The following is a 27,185-nucleotide window of genomic DNA, read 5'->3' on the forward strand; positions in this document are numbered from 1 at the left end:
CAAAACGTATAGTAACAAGAACAATATTTAAAATCTGTCCCTATTTTTGGGCCTTAATCCACCCATTATGTTTGTGTTTGTCCAGATTTCTTGCGCTAAGAGGTTGAAAGGTGTCATGCTCAGAGAATTTTGCCTTAGGGTGCATGAAGCGAGTTTTAGGGTTAGAGTCATGGATCTGGGAGGGTCTATAGCATAATAGCGAACACTAAAAATAGCAAACGCTGTTATGTCAGACTCAAATGTCCAAAATCTGAAAACAGCAAAGGAACGGATCAGCAAATTTTTTTCCTTGGAAAAAAATTTTCTGAGCCATTCCTTCGCTGCTTTTAGCTTTCGGACTTTGAAGTTCGATATATCAGCGTTAGCTATTTTTAGCATTTGCTGATGTGATATAGACCCGATCTGGGATGGCTATGCAGTTTAGCAGGTTTAGGTTGTAAAGAGGGTTATGTAAGTTGGGAGGACTGGGGTGGATGAAGATATGGCAGGTGTTATTTTACATTGTTCACTGGTTTTAGTAGCTTTTCGGGTTTTCATATGTATGTACATGGTTACAACATTCTCAGTCAAATGAATGTTTTATCAGCAGAGTTTACTGCTTTACTTTCTGTCAAAATGCCTGCTTGTCAACTGCAGATTTCAAACATCAGATCATCAACTTTTTCAGTGGTCTGAGCGACCTGTATTTGCATACATGTAAGTATATACACATATATATTTTATAATTATTTATTAATAATATATTATGCATAAAACACACACACACACACACACACACACACACACACACACACACACACACACACACACACACACAGATATACTATATATATATATATATATATATATATATATATATATATATCTACACACACACACACACACACACACACACACACACACACACACACACACACATGCAATATCTTCCACTTTAACATAGATATAGTGAAATTACAGCACTGAAAGCTAAATGCTGAAATATGAAAATGTTAAACTCCCTTAAAATGGAACTTGAAAGAAGCACTAACATGGTTACTGCAACAGAGGAAGTCCAGATGTACACATTTATGCTGCTGTTAGCATTGTTTCTTTAATTGTTTTGTGTTCGCTGTGTGATGATCATCAGTCTCATTCTAGTCAATCTTCTCATCCCTGGGAACAAAATTGCTGTTCCATGTCTTCGGGCTTTCAAGCTTTCGCTTTTATAATGTTGATAAATCAGCGTTCGTTATTTTAAGTGTTTGCTGATTTAATATAGACCCCCTGAAAAGGCAGAGGGGAGAATTTTATGGTATTTATTGGAGATATGGTGGTATGAGAGACTATAGTATTTTACTCCCACAATCACAATGGGTGATATTTTCAAAATTCCTCTTGATTTGTTTCCATGGCTGTGAACGTAAATAAATCATTTTGTCAAAATACTGGGTTCCTAGCTGTGGAAAATAAGAGTGTGGTGTGATCATAATTATTCAAGGGAAACAGAACAGCTTCTCATAATACAATAAAGTTGTGCATGCAAGGGAATTTGATATGTAAGCTGTTTCATCCATTCTGGTTCAGTGAACCTTCCTGGGGGTGAAGTTATACCTTCTGCGTTTGAAGGTACAGCAGCTAAGTTCCATCTACTGTTGAGGTAAGTATTTTTTACAGATGTCAACCATGACAAAGCAAATGAAAAGAAAAAAAATGCATTTTCTTGGTCTTTACGTGGAGGATGTTAGACTGAAAGCAGCTTTTGTAGTGAAAAGAAGTAATGCGGACATATTCTAGTCAAGACTGCAAGATGCTGCCAATGATTACTGACCTAATGTGTTGACTTCATTACTTGAACTGCCTTTGGATGGCTGGAAAATTTTTAATTAGCTGGACTGTATGTAGGTATAATATTTGTGTTCTACTAAAGCTCTGTGCTTGACTGTTAAGGAACTGGATAAACAAGGTACTGAGATCCAATTAATTTTAACGGGAGTACAATTTTTCAAACATAAAAAGAAGTTAGTACACATGATTCTGGAGTATAGCAAATAAACTGCAAAGCTTTTGATTTAATATTCTATGGTAGTACTTGTATCTACCTTGGTTATACTTCACTTTCCTACTCAAATACATTATATTTTCTGCTTTACTACTGTACACTATATATTGAACACTTCTGTAACTTCTCATCATAATATGCCAAGATATACTATTTGTCTGCTCTATTGTTTGTTTGTTCTTTTAATTTGTACTCATCTCTGACATTTGTATTTTTGTCATGTATGTAGAGCTTTTGTATTTTACTGTGGTGGTGGTGCTGTGGTAGCGTTGTCGCCTCACAGTTAGACGTTACCCGTTCGATTCTCAGTTAGAGCATCTTCTGTGTGGCAACATGTGTGAATGGGCATTCCTTTGTTGAAGATTGTGCATTAGGCCTGGCAAGCCAGCACGTAAAAATCTACTGCTAATCATTAGCGGACTGGAGTTCCGCTGTGGCGACCCCTAACCGGGAAAAGCCGAAAGACACAACAACATGTGGAGCTTTTGTATTTTGCATTTTTATGATTATCATTTATGCGGAGCTTTTCTCCCCAGGTCTCTGCTGAAAACGGGCATCTGATAACCCAGTCAGACCAACCCGGTAATCAAATATAAAATAAAATAAATAAATAAGAAGGAAATTACTCTCTCCCATGCCTGTTTGGACAGGCAGAGGAATATCTTAGTTCAATGAACCAAGGAAACATTAAAAGGATGATTATAGATCTGGATTGAAAATAAGCTGCAAAGAATCAGCAAATGTGAAATGATATATTTATTTCTACCTGTGGGATAATATGTTTAAAAAGGAGCAGTACCTTTATTTCTACACGTGAGATGACATGTTTAATAAGGAGCAGCACCTTTATTTCTACACTTGACATGTTATGTTTAATAAGGAGCAGTACATTTATTTTTGCATGTGAGATGATATGCTTAATAAGGAGCAGCACCTTAGTTTCTACATGTGAGATGATATGTTCAATAAGGAACAACACCATTATTTCTACATGTGAGATGATATGTTTAATAAGGAGAATCACCTTCATTTCTACATGTGAGATGATATGTTTCATAAGGAGCAGCACCTTTATTTCTACACGTGAGATGATATGTTTAATAAGGAACAGCACCATTATTTCTACACATGAAATGATATGTTTAATAAGGAGCAGTACCTTTATATCTACACGTGAGATGATATGTTTAATAAGGAGCAGCACCTTTATTTCTACACATGAGATGATATGTTTAATAAGGAGCAGCACCTTTATTTCTACATGTGAAATGATATGTTTAATAAGGAGCAGCACCTTCATTTCTACATGTGAGATGATATGTTTAATAAGGAGCAGCACCTTCATTTCTACATGTGAGATGATATGTTTAATAAGGAGCAGCACCTTCATTTCTACATGTGAGATGATATGTTTAATAATTAGCAGCATCTTTATTTCTACATGTGACATGATATGTTTCATAAGGAGCATCACCTTTATTTCTACACATGAGATGATATGTTTAATAAGGAGCAGCACCATTATTTCTACATGTGACATGATATGTTTCATAAGGAGCAGCACCTTTATTTCTACACATGAGATGATATGTTTAATAAGGAGCAGCACCTTTATTTCTACAAGTGAGATGATATGTTTAATAAGGAGCAGCACCTTCATTTCTACACATGAGATGATATGTTTAATAAGGAGCAGCACCTTCATTTCTACATGTGAGATGATATGTTTAATAAGGAACAGCACCTTCATTTCTACATGTGAGATGATATGTTTAATAAGGAGCAGCACCTTCATTTCTACACATGAGATGATATGTTTAATAAGGAGCAGCACCATTATTTCTACATGTGACATGATATGTTTCATAAGGAGCAGCACCTTTATTTCTACACATGAGATAATATGTTTAATAAGGAGCAGCACCTTTATTTCTACACATGAAATGATATGTTTAATAAGGAGCAGTACCTTTATATCTACACGTGAGATGATATGTTTAATAAGGAGCAGCACCTTTATTTCTACATGTGAAAAGATATGTTTAATAAGGAACAGTACCTTTATATCTACACGTGAGATGATATGTTTAATAAGGAGCAGCACCTTTATTTCTACATGTGAAATGATATGTTTAATAATTAGCAGCACCTTTATTTCTACATGTGACATGATATGTTTCATTAGGAGCATCACCTTTATTTCTACACGTGAGATGATATGTTTAATAAGGAGCAACACCTTTATTTCTACACGTGAGATGATATGTTTAATAAGGAGCAACACCTTTATTTCTCCATGTAAGATGATATGTTTAATAAGGAGCAGCACCTTTATTTCTACATGTAAGATGATATGTTTAATAAGGAGCCGCACCTTTATTTCTACACGTGAGATGATATGTTTAATAAGGAGCAACACCTTTATTTCTCCATGTAAGATGATATGTTTAATAAGGAGCAGCACCTTTATTTCTACATGTAAGATGATATGTTTAATAATTAACAGCACCTTTATTTCTACATGTGAAATGATATGTTTCATAAGGAGCAGCACCTTTACTTCTACACGTGAGATAATATGTTTAATAAGGAGCAGCACCTTTATTTCTACACGTGAGATAATATGTTTAATAAGGAACAGCACCTTCATTTCTACATGTGAGATGATATGTTTAATAATTAGCAGCACCTTTATTTCTACATGTGACATGATATGTTTCATAAGGAGCATCACCTTTATTTCTACACGTGAGATGATATGTTTAATAAGGAGCAGCACCTTTATTTCTACACGTGAGATGATATGTTTAATAAGGAGCAGCACCTTCATTTCTACATGTGAGATGATATGTTTCATAAGGAGCAGCACCTTTATTTCTACATGTGAGATGATATGTTTAATAAGGAACAGCACCTTTATTTCTACACGTGAGATGATATGTTTAGTAAGGAGCAGCACCGTTATTACTATAAGTGAAATGATATGTTTAATAAGGAGCAGTACCTTTATTTCTACGCGTGAGATGATATGTTTAATAAGGAACAGCATCTGCGGTGGTGGTGCTGCGGTAGCGTTGTCACCTCACAGCAAGATGTTGTGCCGTTCGATTCTCAGCTAGAGCGTCTTCTGTGTGGATACATGTGTGAATGGGCGTACCTTCGTTGAAGGTTGTGCGTCAGGGCTGGCAAACTCGGCACGTAAAAAATCTACTGCCAATCATTAGCGGACCGGAGTTCTGCTGTGGCGACCCCTAACCAGGAAAAGCCGAAAGACACAAAGACACCGTTATTTCTAGACGTGAGATGATATGTTTAGTAAGGAGCAGCACCTTTATTTCTACATGTGAGATGATATGTTTAATAAGGAGCAGCACCTTTATTTCTACATGTGAGATAATATGTTTAGTAAGGAGCAGCACCTTTATTTCTACATGTGAGATGATATGTTTAATAAGGAACATCACCTTTATTTCTACATGTGACATGATATGTTTCATAAGGAGCAGCACCTTTATTTCTACATGTAAGATGATATGTTTAGTAAGGAGCAGCACCTTTATTTCTACATGTGAGATGATATGTTTAATAAGGAGCAGCACCTTTATTTCTACATGTGAGATGATATGTTTAATAAGGAGCAGCACCTTTATTTCTACACGTGAGATGATATGTTTAATAAGGAACATCACCTTTATTTCTACACGTGAGATGATATGTTTAATAAGGAGCAGCACCTTTATTTCTACACGTCAGATGATATGTTTAATAAGGAGCAGCACCTTTATTTCTACATGTAAGATGATATGTTTAATAAGGAGCAGCACCTTCATTTCTACATGTGAGATGATATGTTTAATAATTAGCAGCATCTTTATTTCTACATGTGACATGATATGTTTCATAAGGAGCATCACCTTTATTTCTACACATGAGATGATATGTTTAATAAGGAGCAACACCTTTATTTCTACATGTAAGATGATATGTTTAATAAGGAGCAGCACCTTTATTTCTACATGTAAGATGATATGTTTAATAAGGAGCCGCACCTTTATTTCTACACGTGAGATGATATGTTTAATAAGGAGCAACACCTTTATTTCTACATGTGACATGATATGTTTCATAAGGAGCATCACCTTTATTTCTACACGTGAGATGATGTGTTTAATAAGGAGCAGCACCTTTATTTCTACACGTAAGATGATATGTTTAATAAGGAGCAGCACCTTCATTTCTACATGTGAGATGATATGTTTCATAAGAAGCAGCACCTTTATTTCTACATGTGAGATGATATGTTTAATAAGGAACAGCACCTTTATTTCTACACATGAGATGATATGTTTAGTAAAGAGCAGCACCGTTATTTCTACATGTGAAATGATATGTTTAATAAGGAGCAGTACCTTTATTTCTACGCGTGAGATGATATGTTTAATAAGGAACAGCATCTGCGGTGGTGGTGCTGCGGTAGCGTTGTCGCCTCATAGCAAGACATTGTGCTGTTCGATTCTCAGCTAGAACGTCTTCTGTGTGGAGTCATTGAAGGTTGTGCATCAGGGCTGGCAAACTCGGCACATAAAAAATCTGCTGCCAATCATTAGCGGACCGGAGTTCCGCTGTGGTGACCCCTAACTGGGAAAAGCCGAAAGACACAAAGACACCGTTATTTCTTGACATGAGATCATATGTTTAGTAAGGAGCAGCAGCTTTATTTCTACATGTGAGATGATATGTTTATTAAGGAGCAGCACCTTTATTTCTACATGTGAGATGATATGTTTAATAAGGAGCAGCACCTTTATTTCTAGACATGAGATGATATGTTTAATAAGGAGCAGCACCTTTATTTCTACATGTGAGATGATATGTTTAATAAGGAGCAGCACCTTTATTTCTACATGTGAGATGATATGTTTAATAAGGAGCAGCACCTTTATTTCTATATGTGAGATGATATGTTTAGTAAGGAACAGCACCTTTATTTCTACATGTGAGATGATATGTTTAATAAGGAGCAGCACCTTTATTTCTACACGTGAGATGATATGTTTAATAAGGAGCAGCACCTTTATTTCTACACGTGAGATGATATGTTTAATAAGGAGCAGTACCTTTATTTCTACATGTGAGATGATATGTTTAGTAAGGAGCAGCACCTTTAGTTCTACATGTGAGATGATATGTTTAATAAGGAGCAGCACCTTTATTTCTACATGTGAGATGATATGTTTAATAAGAAGCAGCACCTTTCTTACTAGTTGTTGGTGTAAGTGATAAATGTGAACTGACAAATAGGAATAATAGGTCTGTATTTTGAAGGTTATTTCATGTTGATGATAAAATAATTTTGGCTATAGTGAAACTATCTATTATCTGGTCCAAAGAACTTAAGTGGTAAGATGTTTTGAAAGTTAGATACTGGTATGACAGCATTTTAAAGTAGGGAGGGGAGCGAGGTTGTGAAGTGGATGGCTGATAAAACATAACGGGCATCTCTAGATTGCAGTTAAGACAGCTGTATATGGTGATCCATGATCTCCATTCTAGAGAAAATACAAAATGTTATGTTGTAATGTTGGGAAGTTTGCACAAATTATTGCTGAAGGCTATTGTTTTTTTCCTGATTTATATTATTTACAAGTTTGTAAATAGTGTTATACTGTTTAGGATGGCAAAAATATACTTCACAAAGATGATGGATAATGCAACAGAAGTTCTACAGTTTCAGAGTTGCTGATCCCTGGGCTTTGTTTTTAGTTCCTGTTACTGATCCATTGCCTTATTAGGAAGGAGGGAAGTTTCTTTGCTTACCAGTGGGAGTGGGAAGCACTGAGCAGCCTTTTTGTCCGAATTGGTGAAGTTTCAGCCAGAAACTAGTAGTCTATTGGTCGTTTTGGGCCAATTCCTAGCTCCTTTCAGCCCCCTGCTATAAAACACGCTAAACACGTGTTTTCCAGCTTGTACCAACTCTGCACAGATCCTCGTGGTGGCCTGCAGAGTGATCCAAGCAGCAGAGAGCTAAAAGAGTGACTTTCTACCAGATATAAGTATTTTTGTGGCTTTCCCACTGTTATTAAGCTAGCGACTGCATTTCGCCTGTTTTACTGCTACTTTAAGTGATTTCTGCATTTTACACTGTTTATTGCACTTTAAGTTACTAATTGTTGCAAATTGTTTCTGTAGGCTACACACTAAAGTGCGCTAGCCGATTTACAGCATTTATAGCATTTACTGTCTGTTTTTTTCCTTATCTCTGTAATAAAACAAAAAATCTCTTGTTTTCCCACTTTACTGAACTAGAGTAGTCCAGTTTCAGAGTTGCTGATCCCTGGGCTTTGTTTTTAGTTCCTGTTACTGATCCATTGCCTTATTAGGAAGGAGGGAAGTTTCTTTGCTTACCAGTGGGAGTGGGAAGCACTGAGCGCCTTTTGTCCGATTTGGTGAAGTTTCAGCCAGAAACTAGTAGTCCATTGGTCGCTTTGGGCCAATTCCTAGCTCCCTTCAGCCCCTGCTATAAAACACGCTAAACTGTACTGCTGATCTAACCAGCATATCCTATAACTGAAAAGTTCATCTCTACTTGATTCCCAAGTAGACTATTCTCTATCTGTAAAGCCTAGCACTTACTCCTACAGTACTTGCACCTTGATAAAGCACTCTTATTATAGATAGTACCCCACCAGCCCAAAACCCACTTCCCCGGAGTCCTTTGAAAGTTCTTTATCTACTACTTCTAGTATGTCGAGGATCAGTTGCTAGTGTCCTCTCCAGCTCAACTGGTGAACCTGGGAATATTGAGGCAATGTTACAATTGCCTCATGTACACAGACAATCCTCTCCTTCTCCGACAAAACACAAATACATGCGAGATGCAACTATACGGCCAAACTGGAGGCTGAGCTCTCTCAACATAGGACTGGCAAGACCAGACAGGAGGAGAAGGCAACCACACACAATACATACCCAGTCACACATGGTACCATCACAACTTCAAATCATACACATACTCACACAAAGACATACTCGGAGGCTCTGGTCAAAAATTTACCAAAACAGCAGAGGCCACCAAAGCAGACACCCAAACAACTACCACCTCACGACCCAACACATGCAACACATAGACCACACAGTCAGAGTGTCAAACAGTCACAGCCCTTAAGGCCAAACAAAATGCCAGACACACTTGTCATTGGTGATTCCATAGTCAGGCACACTGACGCCCCGCTCACCAGACTGAGTAAGGAGAAGGTCACAGTAAGCTGCCTGTCGGGCGCTAGAATCCGCCACATAACGCAAGCACTCAGGTCTCTCAACAGCAGGTACAAGTACGACTCAGTCATTGTCCACGCTGGTGTCAACGACCTGAGACGCACTCCTTGGACTACATGAAAAGGGACGCCGAGGAGCTCTCTGATTATGTAGCCCAGGCAGGTATGACCCTGACCTTGAGCAGTATCCTACCTTCACCTAGAATGATGCCACAATACAGTGATAAGATGATCAGCTTTAATAATTGGCTTAAATTCTGGTGTCATTCAAAGGGGATCCAATGTCTATCTGCCTGGGATGACATGCTGGACAAGCCACGCTGCCAACGGACGGCTTGCACCTGTCACCCTGGGCTTCCGGATATTGGCAAAGGCTCTTGCCACCCCATAGTGCCTTTTTAGGCAAGGCTCAAATTCTAAACCTACCACCCTAGAACACCAAAAAGGAAAAAAACTAAGGGTAATGCTGCTCAATGCCAGAAGTCTCAATCTCAAGATGCACGCACTCGAGGCCCTTCTCAATATGGAGAACATCGATGTCTGTGCTGTGACAGAAACCTGGTTCAAGGCTCCTGAGAGCACCCCAGCACTAACAGGTTTCACGTCATATCATGCTCTGGCCCCAAAATCCGGACAACACCAAGAAAGGAGGGGGGTGTCCATATTCATAAAGGACACCCACACCTCAAGGCTGGTGGCAACGCACGATGCATCGGAGACCATCCAGGTGCAATTAACCATAGGCAAGACTGCTCTGCAATTTGTAGCATGTTACAGGCCACCCTCTCAAACTCAGGAACCTCACATGGCCTTCCTGAAAACATTGAGGGGATAAATGTATCTCCAAACACCATCATACTAGGTGACTTCAACTACCCTAATATAGACTGGGAACACTACTCAAGCCCGAACACTCTAACCCAAAGATTCCTGGAGTTCATAAACTCAAATGCCATGGAACAACTAGTCACCATCCCCACAAGAGGTGAAAACATACTTGATCTCATCATCACGAACATGGGATCAAAATGTTCAACACCGAAGTATACCCCTCACTGGTGAGATCAGATCATAAACTAATCTCGCTGGAGGTCCTCATCCCGCCCCACCTGAAACAAAAAGACCACAGTGAAAAACTTCTCAAAAGCCGATTTCACACTTCTAAAAACTAGTGTGGTCTCCTTTAAGGCCCCTGAGCCAGTGGTAAACATTACTCAAACCGCTGAATCACTTACAAATGCCTTCTACCAGCACCTACAGGACTGCATGGATCAGGCAATCCCAAACAAAACTAAGACTCTCTGTACCAAAGGCAAGCGTCCAGTCTGGTGGACCCCAGCCATAAACAAGCTCTACAACAATAGGAGGAAGCTACTACAAGATAGAGCAAAATCCTTGAAAGGTAAGACACCTTTGATCATTATAAGTAAAAACTAAGAGCTCTCATAAAATCATCCAAGGCAAATTTTGAGAGAAAATCGCCAAGGACTCTAAAGACAATCATAAGGCCTTCTTTAGCTATGTTAGAAACCTAGGAGGAAACTCCCAGATATGCTCAGAATTAGTTCAAAATGATGTGAAAATTACTGAACCTACACACATTGCTAACATACTGGCTGACAGGTTCAGTGCAAACTTCTCCTCCCCAAAAGGAGAGATATCTATTCCAGAGGATTGTAGCCCCCCAAACATCTCCAACGCCCAGGTGAGAACTGCCCTCACTAAGGCAAAAACACAGCATCCATGGGACCGGATGGTGTCCCCGGCTGTGTGCTTCATGAACTCAACGAGGAATTAAACCCACAGTTAGGACAGCTGTTTAATCTTAGCCTCACCTCAGGATACGTACTCCAAGGAGTGGCGCACGGCGACTGTGGTCCCACTTCATAAGGGCGGTGCCTCCACAGACCCTGGAAATTACCGCCCCATTAGCTTGACAAGCCTTATCTGCAAAGCCATGGAGAGGATCATAATGGAACTCATAAATAAAGACATAGGGAACTTGCAGACTTTGGATCCAACCCAGTTTGGCTTTGTCAAAGGCAGATCCTGCCTCTTAAACTTGGTTGACTTTTTCGAGACAGTCACCAAGGCCATTGATGAGGGAAAGGCAGTCCATACAGCCTACCTCGACCTGGCAAAGGCCTTCGACACAATACCCCACTCAGGTATCATCGAAAAACTCATCAGCTTGAATGTAAACCCATACATCACAAGATGGGTTGCAAACTGGCTAAGCGACAGAACCCACAGGGTCAGAGTTGCTGGAGCCATGTCAGACTCAAAGCCTGTCACAAGTGGTGTCCCACAGGGCTCAGTCCTGGGTCCACTCTTGTTCGCATCTACTTTTCTGAAGTACAAGCAAACACAGGAGGGTTATGGCTGACAAAGTTTGCAGATGACTGCAAACTGGGCCATAGTCGAAAACACATCTGACACAGATATCCTCCAGAAGGGCCTCACAGAAACGGATAACTGGTGCCAGAGCCATGGCCTGAAGTTAAACACCAAAAAATGCATAGTCATACCCTTCGGGAAAAACAAGGTTACCCCTAGCTACCATATAGGTGACAATCCACTGAGCACAGAAAAGTCATCAGGGATCTGGGGACCCAAGTTGACAGTAGTCTTCGCTTGACACTCATGTTGCTAAAGTAGTTAGGAAAACCTTCTATATCGCCCACCTGATCATGAAGTGATTCACATCTAGATCAAGGGAGGTCATCGTCCGCCTGTACTCATCACTCATTAGACCTATGATTGAGTACAATGCCCGTTCGAATGTATCTGACCAGACACCTGATGCAGCTTGAAAGGCCCCAAAAGTTCCTCACCAAAAGGATAAAGGGTCTCAAAAATATGTCTTATGCTGCCCGACTGAAAGAACTCCAGCTTTATTCAGTCTCATACCGCTTGCTCAGAGGTGACCTGTGCCTGACATATAAGGCCATGTCAAACCCAGATTTGATGAATATGCTTCACCTCAAAAATCTAGATCCCTCAGAACCACAAGGGTGGGAGACTTAAACCTTGACACGGTTATAAATAGAACGTGCTGGAGGGACAGATTCATCACCCAGAGACTCCCTATGCTGTGGAACAAAATCCCGGTACATGTGAGGCAGAGCACCTCGCTGGCCTTGTTCAAGAGGAATCTTGACCAATGGATGGGAGATCGCAGATATACCCCAGGGATTATTCAGTGTCACTGCTTGACAGAGGCACAGAAAAATGATAGGCATAGTTTTTATTCAAACTAAAGGGGTGGCGAAAGCCACATAACTATGGGCTAGGCTTATAAATGCCCTTGGGCAGATAGCCTAGTATGAACCTATGAACCTATGAACCTATGAAGTAATGTTATACTTATTTCTGAATACAGCCCCTATTTGCATTTTCTATAACCTCAACGTTAGGGTTAAAGCCACAGAAAAATGTACTTTAAGAGTGATTGTTATATAAGTAATGTTTGCTATTTTATCGTCTAAGGTTAATTGGTTTGTCAGATCCTTCAAAGTAAGCATGGTACTTGAGCACATTAGGAAAAGAAGGCTCCTGTTTGTATCACTGCAAGAAATACATTCTTGGATGGGGTGCCTTCTGTGCTGAGTCTGTATGTCCTCCCTGCATTTGTGTGGGTTTCCTCCCACTTTACAAAGATATGCATCTGGAGTGTTTCTCCCTGGGCCTCTGCTGAAATTTGGCTCATTCTAACTCAGACTTTCCTGGTAAATAAATGTCAAATAAAAAATTAATAAATAAGAGATGTTGGAGAGTTAACTCATGTTGTTGTCAATGGGAACAATAAAAAGGAGATTGGAATTTTCACACAACAGGGAGTCATATAATACAAATATGACATGTTTAAGGAAGTTGTACATTTTATAAGGAATTTTGTAGCTGGAAAAAGACAGTTCATAGATTCAAAAGTAGCCAAGTTATATGCACAGCTACTAAAGGCAAAAGAGGAAGTGAAGGGGATGAACCCAAAGCGCTGGAGTTACAGGGTAAACAAGATATAGTACTAGGTTACAAAGCAGAACAAGTTATTTTGAAAAAAAACACCTAAATAAAAAAAAAAAGCATTTAGTTTTAAGGCTGAGGCAACAGAAGATTATAGATCAGAGGGTAGGAAGAGTTTGTGAAAAATGTGGAGATAAACTGGGAAGTTTTTTTCTTTTTTCATTTTTATGAACAGATATATGAAGCAGATAGGCAGGGAAATACAAATTAACTGGACTTCCTAATCAAGGTCCCATTTAAGAGTCTGAATAAGAATCAGGGAACTCCTTGATGCAGGAAGTTCCATAGCATGAGGTGGAAACAAAATTAAGGAATAAAAATAGGGCTAAAATACCCAGGCCAGAACGTTTTGCCATTAGAAGTGCATATAATGCTTAAAGCTAAATGTATTAAGGACATTAGTAAACTCGCTAATTGTGTGCCTTTATAAGTGTAGAGAGATACCAAAAATATGGAAACAAGTAGTTATTCAAAAACAAACAGGGAATCTTAACAAATTGGATGACACACGCAAATATCAATACTTAAAGATTGCCTTTATGTTCTCCTCAATGACAGATTTAGAACAGATACAAACACCAAAGATGACTTACTGGCAAGTATGTTGGAAGAAGATGCCAACAAAACCAAATAAACACTACTGATTGCAAGTTTAATTGAAAAAAAGGCATTTGACAGAATTTGGTGGCAACATTTATCTGAAGCACTAAGAGTGACGGTGTTCCCGGAGAAGTGGGTGAATTTAATAAACTCTTTGCATTGTAATGCCTCAATAGAAACAGACTTTCCATAAGCCTTCAGTTAAGTATGTGTATATTAAGTATAATTAAATATGTAGTGTATTCTACCTATGTACTGTATTATATTGCATAGATATAAGGTCAATAATGTTTAATAACTTTACTATCAGTCATTGATTGTATTTTTTTACCTTGTGGCCGGCATCATGACTGGAAAGGGTCTTCCAATCAGTTCACTTATCTGGTCATAAAACTGATAGTTAATAAGTCAATCAATCAATAACTCAATCAATCAATAAAATAGAGGTATTAGACAGTTGTGTCAGTGATCCCCTGTTCTTGTCACTATACATATTGAACCTGTGGCAAATAATTTGAAACAGATACAAGCAAAGGATTATGTGCTTCCAGCATTTACTTGAAATTTGGCACAATACATGGATGGCTGGCTTATTTATCTGACAGATCCTGTAAGGCATTAGGAAGTTAGACTTCAGGAACTTTGGCAATATGGTAGAATTGCTGGATTTACAATAAGCACACAAAAGACTAAAGTCATATTAATTATTTATCATGTGATAGTTTGTATGAAGAGTATCTTTTTCGGAGTGACTCCAATTAGCTAATTTACTGAGTACTGAAGATAAAACAAACAAATGAAGGTTCATTATAATTAACATTAGGGGGTATTGTAAGCACTGTAAAAGGTCTATCAGATAAATAGAAGAATGTTTTTGATACAGACAATTCAGTTAGTCCAGTGGTTTGGTCTACCAGTGTATTTGGGAGTGTTTGTGCAGGATTTGTTAAAACAAACTTCTTTTCATCTAGCTCTCTCCCTTCATTGGACATCCACAGTGATTTGTGTGGTTACTAGCATTTTTACTTGTCAAGGTTTACCCTTTCTTCCCGCAGATTAATTGTTTAGTAACTTTAGAAAAAAACACTATAACATTTATATGAGGTGAGCAAGAACCTGAGGTAACATGAAACACTATGGTTCTGCCAACAGAAGCAGGAGGGCTGGGACTCCTGGACCTTGATATATCTTTGCAAGGTAGCAGACTTTAAAATGATACAAGGGATACTGAACCCAAACCACCACTCTAAATAGAAAGCAATCCTAGTGCAAAAATTAGGAGAGATCAGAGGGATGCATAGCTTATTAAGAGATCAGAAGGTTGGACAGTATGGAGGAAATACTGGTGGTAGATCTAATAGGGTTGATTAAAAGTACTTGCTGAAAAAGATAACACATTAACTTAGTTGAATGTGTTGGCTTCAACAGAAATGTTAGAATAAAGATAGCAAGTAACAAGAATTTCCTGAAATCTGAGGGTTTTATAGCAAGAAAACTAATGAGGTAGATGGGAACAATTCATGGACAAGGGTGCAGAATGTGATGACAACAGAAAATTGCACAATAGACTAAAAGATAAGCTGAAGGCTTTGAAACTGTAGACAAGACAAAGGGGTAAAGGGATAAAATACATTCTTTGGTGGAAAGACTAAGAGTCACTAACTTTATTGACTGCTAAGAGCTGATATGTGTCTGGTATACAAGGCATCCTCTGACCCAATAGTGATGGATTTACTGCACATCAACAAGTCAAATCAGAAATACTTGGTATAGTAATATAAACCTCTTCTGCAACATCAACAAAATGGTTTGGAGGGACAGGTGTATCTCATAGGTAATACGGCTGCTCTGGAACAGACACCCCATCCACATAAAACAAAGTTCATCCCTGTGCATATTCAAGCCTAACGTGGATCTATGGATGGGAAATGACAGAGGCAGCTCCTAAATGCTTTATCCCATGCATGTATCCCCTCAGATTATCTATGTTTTGAAGAAAAATACATATTTAAACAGATGTCTTGGACTCTGAAAGTCAAAGAACCATCTGAGTCATAAATAATAATTTCAAGGTTTTTAAATACTATATTGTTTTCCTTGGTAGTGGAGAACCTGTCTGGCAATAAACTTTTAGATAGTATGATGTGTTCAACATGAGTATTTATTTTTGATATATTTTATTATTTGATCAATGTTGCTTGTGAATGTGTTCCATCAATAAAATTAACAGAGTTAAAAAATGTATTAGAGAAGCTTGTCCAGGTAATACCTGGGATAGGATGGGTATTAGCATGATCCTTGGGGTATTTATTTATTTTTATTTTATTTTACATTTGTTAACTGGGATAATCCAACTGGAAAAGCTCTACAATTACATACAGCAAGTAATGAAGACAAATATATAATAGTTATCCAAGGTAGTGACATACACATTAGATATACATAGTTCAAACTGTCATTGAAGAGAATTTCTATCATTAGATACATTACAGACAATGTAAAAAAAATAGAGAGGTGTGCCAATAAGTATGCTGTGCTAACCTATATTAAAGGGGTACAAATTTATAGATCTGAGACATAATATTAAACATTAGGTTAAAATTAGGTAGACTAGGAGACAGTGTGGAATAAATAGAAAAGAGATTGTTATGTAACACATGGGCAGGTTCATCTTTGTAACCTGACAACTTGTATTAGATACTATGTTACGCAAACATTTAAACTGCTCCTATATATAAATTACAATTTGGGGGAAACAAGAGGAAACCAGAGTATCAAAAGTTAGGAATAGGCAAACAGACAGTGACCTACAAACAAACTTAAAACCTCAGGGCATTATTCTTGAACAATGTGCTAATGAGAATATTCTACTTCCATGTTAAATAACCAAGAGCACCTAGAAGACATGCAAAATAGTCTTTATATAGGTCGACAAGCTAGCAGGTGTCATGTGAAGAATATTATTACTTAGGTAGATCTTTCTCTATGTGTGAATTTGTTGTTAGACAAATAAATGGTAATAGATCCAAAATATAAGGAGAAAAAGAGGTTTTTATTCAGCCAAATGTGTGTTTGTTTGTGAAGTGATGACTGGTTTGGTCCCACCTACATTAATAATACTTGTATTTAAGTGTAAAATGATGAAGAATTCTATGTTGAAAGTGAGGTGACTTTGCAGAAGTGCATGGCAGACATATCTCTCAACTTCTTAGTGAAAGAAATCTGAACGAAGCCAAAATAATGGGGGACAAAGCCCAAAAACAGGGACAGATTTTAAATATTTCTTTTATAAACTTAGACAGTTGCTAGCATAACATGATTTGCATTTGTATGAATTTTCTGAAGAATATGAAGTCTGAAACTCAAGTGTCTGTCATTAATTAGTAACTTTGGTCCTCAGTGATTTGAGAAAAAAATCATAAATTTTATGCAGAACAGACCAAAAATACGAAGAAAAAAATCTGGAAAGTCTGTGAAAATCTGGATCAGTGAGAGGTATGATGGCAGACAGTATTTCATGAAATATGGAGGTTACATGTGCTCACTTGATGCTATAATAGTCAGTAGGCATTGACCCAGGGGTTTTAGCACTTTAATATATGACCAAATATCAGAAATCTATAACAAGTTGAATTTTTGGATTGCTGCCAACATAGGCAAACAAATTGCCCTGCACCATCAGGTTGTTTCCATAATCAGTGTCTGATAAATTGTGGACAGATTTGTGCTTCTTTCCTTTCCTTGTATCCTGTTGCCTATTGTTTATCCAATATTTGTTGAAAGATAAAACAGAGTATTTCCACACGGTATTTCTATTCAGTTTTTCATAAAGTACTTTCTAAAGCTGCTAAAAAGTTTAATATCTGCCTCATATGTTGTACATCACAATACATTACCAGCTACAAAAATAATATATTGTGACATGCCAGTTTCTAACTAGAAGTCCAGATGAAATGTTGTGTGATTACTTCACACCTGCACTTTACTGTATTTCCATTACAATTTCCTTCTTTCATTGAGAGATGTCATGAATTAGCAACTATGATTTTTTATATTCCTAACTCTCAGTATGAAAAATCATAAATCTTTTCCAAATGTTATATAAGCATGAACTTTATGTTTTCAGGAAAGGAGAAGACTGGAGACTGTCACGCCTGGTCTTAAATGCAGAAGTACTTTCTCTCAAGGCAGTGGAGAGGTTTCTGCCTCTCTTAGATGAAGTTGGAAAGGACTTTGTATCAAGAGTTTACAAGAAGACTGAAACAGCAGGACATGGAAAGTGGACAGTAGATCTCTCCAATGAACTGTTTCGATTTGCAATGGAATGTAAGTTCCTTCTCATAGTTTGTTTATTGTGTCTTTCGGCTTTTCTCGGTTAGGGATCGCCACAGCGGAACTCCGGTCCGCTAATGATTGGCAGCAGATTTTTACATGCTGAGTTGCCGGCCGTGACGCACAACCTTCAACGAAGGTATGCCCATTCACACATGTCTCCACATAGAAGACGCTCTAGCTGAGAATCGAACAGGACAACGTCTTATTGTGAGGCGACAGTGCTACCGCAGCACCACCACCGCAGTTTTTTCCTTCTCATAGTTTGGATGAGTAGAAAATTCAGTCATTATTTCATGCAATTTGATTTGTAATGTTGAAATGCATTACACTGTAAGGCATTTTACTGTGACGTAAAATATGGTGACAATGGTGCTGAATAAGAAAACTGTGTGCAAAATATTTATTTACAAAAACAGCTACCAGTACTAGGAATACAGCTTCAGTGGTAGCTTGCTTTACAAATGTTCATATGGGAGACTCCAGCCTCTCCACTTTGGCCTAAAATTTATATCTTGAAATGGAAGTTCAGTTTAGTGGTCGACACTAAAAGAATGAATAGGGGAAGGAGTAGACAGAATGAGTGAGAGAATATTTTATCTTATCACAGGTTACCAATGCAGTATGTAAAAAGCTCCTACCAGACAGTGTGCAGCATGCATAAGGCATTGCCAGCACCTGTCATCACTGGCACTTCATTCTTTAATTATTTGAATGTACCAGTCCTTTTGTTCTTATTGGCTGTGGCAAAAAAGGGAACTAACATACGTATACTTAACTCTGATCAATAAATGTCTGTTCATAGGTGCCACTGAAACCTTTTGGATAATGAAATTATGATTCAAGAACAGCAAAAGTGGTGCCCATAATTTTAATCCAGCCTGTTAGCAACACAGGAGGTTATGATTGGGTCACTGATTGTAACTTGGCTATTACACATTCGAGAGATGGATGCGAAGAAATTCACCTTGACAGCGAAGCTCGAGAGGTAAACCTTGGCACCTATGTCGAGAACACATAATTTAAAATTACATCTGCTGATCCGATCATAATTTTTTGTAGTACATGGAGATTTGTCTGCTCTGTGTACTACATGCTACAGAAACATTCAATTAAAAAAAAAATGTTGTGCTGGCTTTGAAAGCTGCTAAGCAGTTGGGAACCATTGTAATCTTTACATATTCCCTGTGTAAGGAAGCAGCTGGTTCCCAATGACAGATAGCAGACAGAAACTGAGTTGAAATCAACCAGTTTCATGTTCTACTGCTATTTACTCTGCAAGATCAAATAGCACTATGGCTCAACACTACACTGACATAAACAGCATAAGTGATACTTAACAATTACTAAGCACCCATCTAAGCATTGTTAAGGTCGGGTCTTGTAGTGATGAACCAAGATGTCTTTAGCTGATATTTGAGAGTAATAATGGCACACCTTTTACTGCAATGATATTTATCCAGATTAGGTACAGTATGGAATGAAGAATCACAATTTAAAAAGTACTTCTCATATTATGAGATGTTGTCAATGCTGAAGATATAGAAAAAATGACTAAATGTGTAGTGACAAAGCATTTATTGCATCATCATAAATACACATTTGCACATTTTATGCACTGAATTTTTGATAAAGTGTTTGCCAAAGCATAAAAAAGTACTTATGTAAAAGTGGCATCTCAAAGTTTTTTATGGAAGCTTCAAGGATTCATAGAGATTTCGGTACAGGGTGTTTCAAAGATGACATGCCCTGAAAGCAGAGGAGCCATATTATGAACATTATGAACAACCCCTGACATTTACATGTACAAATGAGCTTGCTTATTTCTTGTTTATTTAACTTTTGTTAATCTGGTAGATGTCCTAATTATCTCTTTCTGGATACAACATGGACCATTTATAGTAAAAAAATTAATCACAGCTAAGTGCACTTTCAAAGAAACAATAACCATAAAATTTATAAGACCTCTGAAAAGAGACCAAGCTTTGTGGTATTGGGATAAAGCTCTGACTATAACCCGCATGATCTATGTTGCTGATGGGGAGGATGGAAGTGAGGGCCTGATGCCAGCTGTCCCATCTTGTTAGTAAGAAAATGGGCCAACTCACTGTATGACTGACATTTATAGGAGTGTAGGTGTATTGTTCCATCTTGTTAGTAAGAAAATGGTCAGACTCAAGGTATGGCTGACATTTTTAAGAGTGTAGGTGTATGGCGGCAGCTGCAAGCTAGATAGGTCATAATGGTTTCTTGCTGCACATTGGTGTACCACATTGGTAAGTGGTTGGCATGTGTGGCTGCACACATCTCCTCCATTAGCAGTGATTATGGAAACCACAGCAACCTTTGGGGTGCAGTTAGATAGAAAGATGAGTTGGTACGATCGGCAGACTGTCCTGCTTTCCAGCACTTGACTCTTGCCTCATATGGCAGTGAATAGGATGATTAGGCTCAAGTCCCGGTCAGGAAGTGAGTGGGCTGCATATCTGTTTCCCTAGGCAAGGAACAAATAAGTCAAACTCTCACCCCAAAAGGAGGAATGAATAAGTGATTTGGGTGTGGGAAAGGGAACCATTAGGTGAACTGTGCTGTTTTCAACTAATTCATTGCCATTTTGTAAGCATGTTAAAATGTATCTTCATAATGCATTAGATGTTGTACTGTTTCACACACACACACACACACACACACACACACACACACACACACACACACACACACACACACACACACACACACACACACACACACACACACACACACACACACACACACAGACACACACACACATATGGTGTGGGAAAGGGAGCCATTAGGTGAATTGTGCTGTTTTCAACAAATTCATTGCCATTTTGTAAGCATGTTAAAATGTATCTTCATAATGCATTAGATGTTGTACTGTTTCACACACACACACACACACACACACACACACACACACACACACACACACACACACACACACACACACACACACACACACACACAAGATTTCAAGTTAATAGAAAATACAACATCTTGAAGAGAATCATTTTTTTCTGTAACAGAAAGCTAGCAAAACTGAATAAAAAGTCCGGAAATTTGTTTATATCATATATCTTTGTAACACTACTTTGTTTTTCAGCTGTTTGCTACGTGTTGTATGGAGAACGTTTAGGGCTGCTACAGGATCACATAGACCCTGCTGCACAGAAATTCATTGATTCTGTTACACTGATGTTCAAAACCACATCTCCAATGCTTTACATTCCACCTGAGATCCTCAAGAGAATGAATTCTAAAACATGGAGAGATCATGTGGAAGCCTGGGATATTATTTTTCAACAAGGTAAGCTCATTGCATGCACTGATTGAAAACCTGGACCATGGTATCATAGCTTCACTCACCCATGATTGTGTACTTATGCTGTAACCTGAAGCATAAGTTCATGGAAAGTCTTTCTCAGCAAAACAATTTGTTTGTTGTCAAACCGACGTGTTTATACTCCATGCATGTTATGAGCACTATTAAGTCAGATATGCGTGGTTTGTGTCTCTTCTAACCTATTTGTGACAGCTTTCTTTTCAAGCTCTATCTCAGTGTGCCTCATCCTCTTGTATCATACTTACACTTCAAAACTTGATATGTGTCCTAGATATGCCCCAAATGTCACTGTCTGCTACCATTATAAACTGCTAACAGGCAATGGTTAGTGCAAGTGTACATGACTGTTTTTGTTTTCTCCAGTTTTATCTTCCGAGTGTGCCTTTTTGATCTTCCAGTCATTTATCTGATACTGATCTATGATTTAGTGTTTTATGTCGAGGTTGCAGATTCATGGCCCTCATCAGACCATCAAAGAGTATGTGACCAGTCAAAACTGGATTAAATATTCATTTAACCTACTTTTAAAGGCACTGTTAATCTAACTGACTTTGGTAAGATGTTCTGCACTTTTGCTTTTCATATGTGAAATATCTTCATTTTGAGCTTATTCCTGGTATTATCTATGTGGAAAATTGTATTGTTGGTTGTTTTAAAAGTGTAACCATAGTATGCCGAGTTCAAATTAGGCCCCTGTGGAATTAAAGTGAATAGCTTTCAATGCATTAATTATATCCTCACCCAAAAGTCTATAGGAGACAGAATGTAAGTTTACTGAATAAAGACACTCGTGATAACATACATTTTTATAGTAAGAATCTTTTTTGTTAAGTGTACACCATATGCACTCCGGCATTTTCATATTTCCTCTTGTATACAAGCAGAAAGATATCAGTATTGTACTGCTGGCTTAATCAGTGAAATGGAAAAGGTAAATAGTACATTCAGGGATCTTGAGGCCACAGTATAGCAAATCAAACTCATGGTAGCATAGGCCCTTTTACAATCATACTGCACTTTGATGCCAAATAAAAACTCCTTTGAAATGATGACACACAAATCTTTAGAGTACAGATTTCGAAATCTTACAATTTATTGTATGGTGAAATTAAATATTGCTAATGCCAAAGCAAATGATAGCACAGCTTTTAGCATTAAACCTTATATGATGCTTTTAGTTGCCATGTAACCGGATTATCAGAATGAAACTGTAAAATGCACTGGTCACCAATATTAGTCACCTGAAGACCATAAGCATCATACTGAGGACAATAAAGCAATAGCAGTCATAAATAAATTAAACAAAAAAGGTCCACGGAAAAGTGATCTTGTTGAAGACATGTTATGTCCATCATTAAAAGAAAAAAAATGCACTGTTAGAAAACCAGTAACTCATCCAATGAGTAATGCACAGATTGACATAAATTTAAAAAGCTGGCTACCAACTTCATGATGTAGAACAGTGTCAAATTTTTAAGGCCGAAATAACTAGTATTTATGGGGAGGAATACATCATTATAATCTACAGTATCATAAAACTGAAATTCATCACCCAAAGACTAACAAAATCCCGGTACATGTGAGGCAGAGCACTGGCTGGCCTTGTTCAAGAGAAATCTTGACCAATGGATATATACCCAGGGATTATTATCTCATCACTGCTGGACAGAGGCACAGCACAAAATAATGAATTAAGTTTGAAATGCAATACCTTCCATCACTAAACCCAAGTTGGTTTATATATGTCCTTATAATGAGGTCAGCTGGTAGCAGTTTCAGTAACACCTTTTCAAATAACTTACCTATGATGCTTGTCGTGTGTATTGGCCTGTAACTGGCAGGGCCACTAATGTCTCATCTTTCATACCTACTCCCTACAAATGCAGATTTCTAAAAGACAGGGAAATAACCATCATAAAGTGCTTTCTCAAGCAAAATAGTAAAACCTGAAGAAAGATTAATCATTGGCTCCCTAATGAAAATGCTTGGGATGACATTAGGGACAGCAGATATGTTAATCTCCATTTCATTAATAGCAACAAGTAATAATTTTGACATATTAGGACAAAATACAACATCAAGGTTTATTGTTGTTAATTCCAAATGGTTAATACAGTATGTGTACAAAGCATACTAAATATATTTGCCATTTCAAGATTATCGTGGACTACCTTGCACAACTAACTGATGGATGCTTCCAGACTGATTATTTATATTATTTATTTAAGAAAAGAAAGGGTTTCAGTTTTCCAAAGTAGTGGTAGCTAGGTTCCTGTCATAGACAGGTTTAGTATTCTAAATGGCTATAGCTAAGCTTTTAGGTGATTTCTGAAATCAATTTTTAGAAGTGATGGAAGGAAATTCATTATTAATTTTCCAGTGATGCTCTTCTTTTTGTATAACCTGCTGTTTTAATCAACTAGGAAGGTTACAACAGTCATTCTTTATTGTGATCATTGAGGGAACAAAATTATTGATCAAATCTTCCATATGCATGTAAAAAGAGACATGTGTGCCCTGTGGACTTACAAATAACAAATAAATACCAAAAAGAGAAAACGAGGACCAAGATTCAGCACAGCTTTGGTCATAAGTAGTTAAATCTCAATATATGAGGTGATTCATAATTCTATAGAGATTACCTCTGTATTTTAACACTTCATGCATTTGATACAAATATTCTGTATGTAGCAACAGATGTTTTAATCATCCAATGGTCTGAGATGTTAAGGGAGGGTAATTCCTGAATATGATTCTAGGTGACATCAGAGTAACTTAAAACAAATTCTAGAATATTTTTTTCACCAGTAAGGGGAGGTAGTATTAAGACACAGTGGATATAGAATCCAAAAAGCTGTGATCCCCTGCTCTAGAAGATATACATATAGACCTGTCAATACTAGGATATCTTAAATCTCAAACTCTAATTTGGTACCATTTGTTAAAATGGTTTAGCAAGAGACATATGAATTAATTCTCCTGGGAAGTTTAAAAATTCATGCTTTTATAAAGAATAAGACTATACAGTCATTTTGGAAGGTAGTTGGTAAGTCCAGTACTTTTTCTTGTGAAAGATGCAAACAAAAGTAGTTGTTCTAGGTAATCCTTAATATTTAGCAGTCCCTCCCAATTTTATTTTGTCTAATACTATGAAACATGACAGAGTATTAGAGTGCTACAGGAAGAATACTTTTTCTGAAACCAAGTTTCCGTGACAATCAGAATGTTCCCATTATTATGTGAAGTGACAGAAGTGCTTCATCAGTCTTGGCTACTGAACATCTGGCACCCCAAGTTAAAATAATAAGACTGTTGACAGGTGTTGAAGTAATATCAACCACCCAAAACAGAAATAAAAAAAACGCCATCTGCTTAGTACATTTTTGACCATTAAGAATGTTGTCTAAGTGAACTATATAATATTCATCACTAGGAAAATATTTTTGCTTTTCTAGCATTTCTTCCACCTGCAAGAAGTGCCATGTTGTAAAGTTAAGCACTGAATTTCAATATGAAATTAACTGTCTAATGAAGCATTCTAAAAGACAATTTATGAAATTGGGGATGTTCGTTAAAATCAATATGAACCCTTTTGAACTTGTAAAATCCAACAACTGCTTCACAAACTCAAGCACTTCTGGACTGCTAATCATGTATCTTATTTGTATCAGAAAATCAATCACAAGTTTGTACCTAACATGGTCAGTGCTGATCTAATGAATAATTTATTGTATTTGATCTAGTCTACACATTGTCAAGTTTGTACCAGTGCTCTGCTATTTATTAATCTATCTTTATTGCTTTTATCTACTTCTATTTGTTAAACAGGTTAAGTGCACTAGCCCAGTGATTTTTTTTAAACAACTTAGTATTAAACTTCAAACACCTCTAAGATTAGATTGACTGATAACCAAAACTTCCTGATTTGACTGAATGACCCTATATGTGATAGTTAAAGGAGCCTGGGGTATTTAAATCCAGTGTAGCTGCTAATAACTCATTTGGGGCTCCTTAATTTACCACAGTCATTTATTTTAAGGGATTCGTTATACTTATTCTTTTCTTGTGAGAAATGTTGGTAGCAATTGATTCCTGATGTAATTCGAATGCTGATTTCCTTTAACAAACACAATTTCCTTGCAAACCTGAGGTTGACAGAGACAAAGCTCCTATTTAGGCACTTTTTCTCAGTGGTTAGAAACCAAGGCTTGAGTTTAATAGCTCTCCCAATTCTTCACAGCTACGTAGTGTTCTTGAAAGAGAGCCGCCCTACAAAGTCTACCTGCATAGCACATGTACTAAACCTTTTCTCACTCTATCACCTTTATACCATTTAATAACATTGATACATTTTTGTAAGCTTTGAAATCTGGTGAAATAATTGATGTGTCAGATGTTAATATATTACTTGAAAAACACTGTCTGGCGAATGTTCCTTGACAGACCATCCAAACTGTAATTGTTAAAGAAATGAATGATTTCATCTAGGAGAATAAATTCTCAATAACGGTGAATGATTTACACAAACTCCAAGAAAAGTACTTAATAGAGTTTACAAAATATTTGGGTGTGAATATCTATACAAAAACATTACATTACTGATCTGCGAATGAGGGAACCAATTGTTGACTGGATCAGAGGCATACTAATGTGGGAGTGGAGAGTGTGGTCTGCCCCAGGTGCAAATAGGAAGGAGGTGCAGCCTTGCCTCTTAAAAGCTCTTCCCATTTTAAATGGAAAAAGCTTAAAGCAAAACCGGAGCTGGATCCTTTAAGAGCATCCATTGTCTGTGCATCCCTGTGTCTATTGATGTACACATGCACCTGTTGTTTACTGCTTCTCTGTGTTGAATTTAAAACAAGATGGTTGTTGCCTCTGTGTGTGTGTGTGTGTGTGTGTGTGTGTGTGTGTGTGTATGTGTTTTAGAGACATACCTCTCAACCTCTTAGCCTAAGAAATCTGAACAAAGCCTGATATAATGGGGGGGGAGGGTACAAAGGCTCATAAATAGGGACAGATTTTAAATATTGTTCTAATAAACTTAGAAAGTTGCTAGAATAATGGGTTATACATTAAAATGCATTTTCTAAAGGATGTGAAGTCTGAAACTCAAATGTATGACATTATTTACTAATTTCATTCCTCAGATCATCCCAGTGATTTACCAGAAAACCCAAAATTTTATGAGGAAATAAACCTAAATTTTGAGACAAAAACCTGGACATTTTATGAAAAATCTGGAAAGTTGAGAGGTATGGTTGGAATGGCAGATTAGTTAATTTCGTCAGGCTTAAACCTTGTACCTTGGTTACAGGAAACAAGAGCCTGAATCCTCTACATTGACTACCAAACTAGATAAAAAAGGAGTAATGGGGCATTTTCAAGGGAGTTTCAGTCCATTTTCAAGGAATTGTGAGCTTCAAGGGAAGAGAAGTTTACTGCTGCTCATACTAAGTCTGTTTTCAATGTGCAACTGTTTTTGTTTAACAAATGGTCATAGTATAACAGGTAGTATACTTGCTTTTGATGCAAAAAGCTGTGGGTTCTACTC

The 27,185-nt window shown here is 37.5% G+C and overlaps 1 protein-coding gene across 1 annotated transcript in view; it reads left to right on the top strand.

Moving 5' to 3' along the window:
* Positions 1-27,185, top strand: part of LOC122806926 (cholesterol side-chain cleavage enzyme, mitochondrial) — a 191,334-nt gene that overhangs the window by 42,345 nt on the left and 121,804 nt on the right. Inside the window, exons 3-4 of the mRNA XM_044077751.1 lie at positions 18,065-18,264; positions 21,395-21,598. Coding sequence (XP_043933686.1) covers positions 18,065-18,264; positions 21,395-21,598 — 404 coding nt within the window. The remainder of the gene's footprint in view (positions 1-18,064; positions 18,265-21,394; positions 21,599-27,185) is intronic.

The sequence above is a fragment of the Protopterus annectens genome, chromosome 7.part0, assembly GCF_019279795.1.
Source record: "Protopterus annectens isolate FY-2018-M chromosome 7.part0, PAN1.0, whole genome shotgun sequence".
Taxonomy (NCBI): domain Eukaryota; kingdom Metazoa; phylum Chordata; order Ceratodontiformes; family Protopteridae; genus Protopterus; species Protopterus annectens.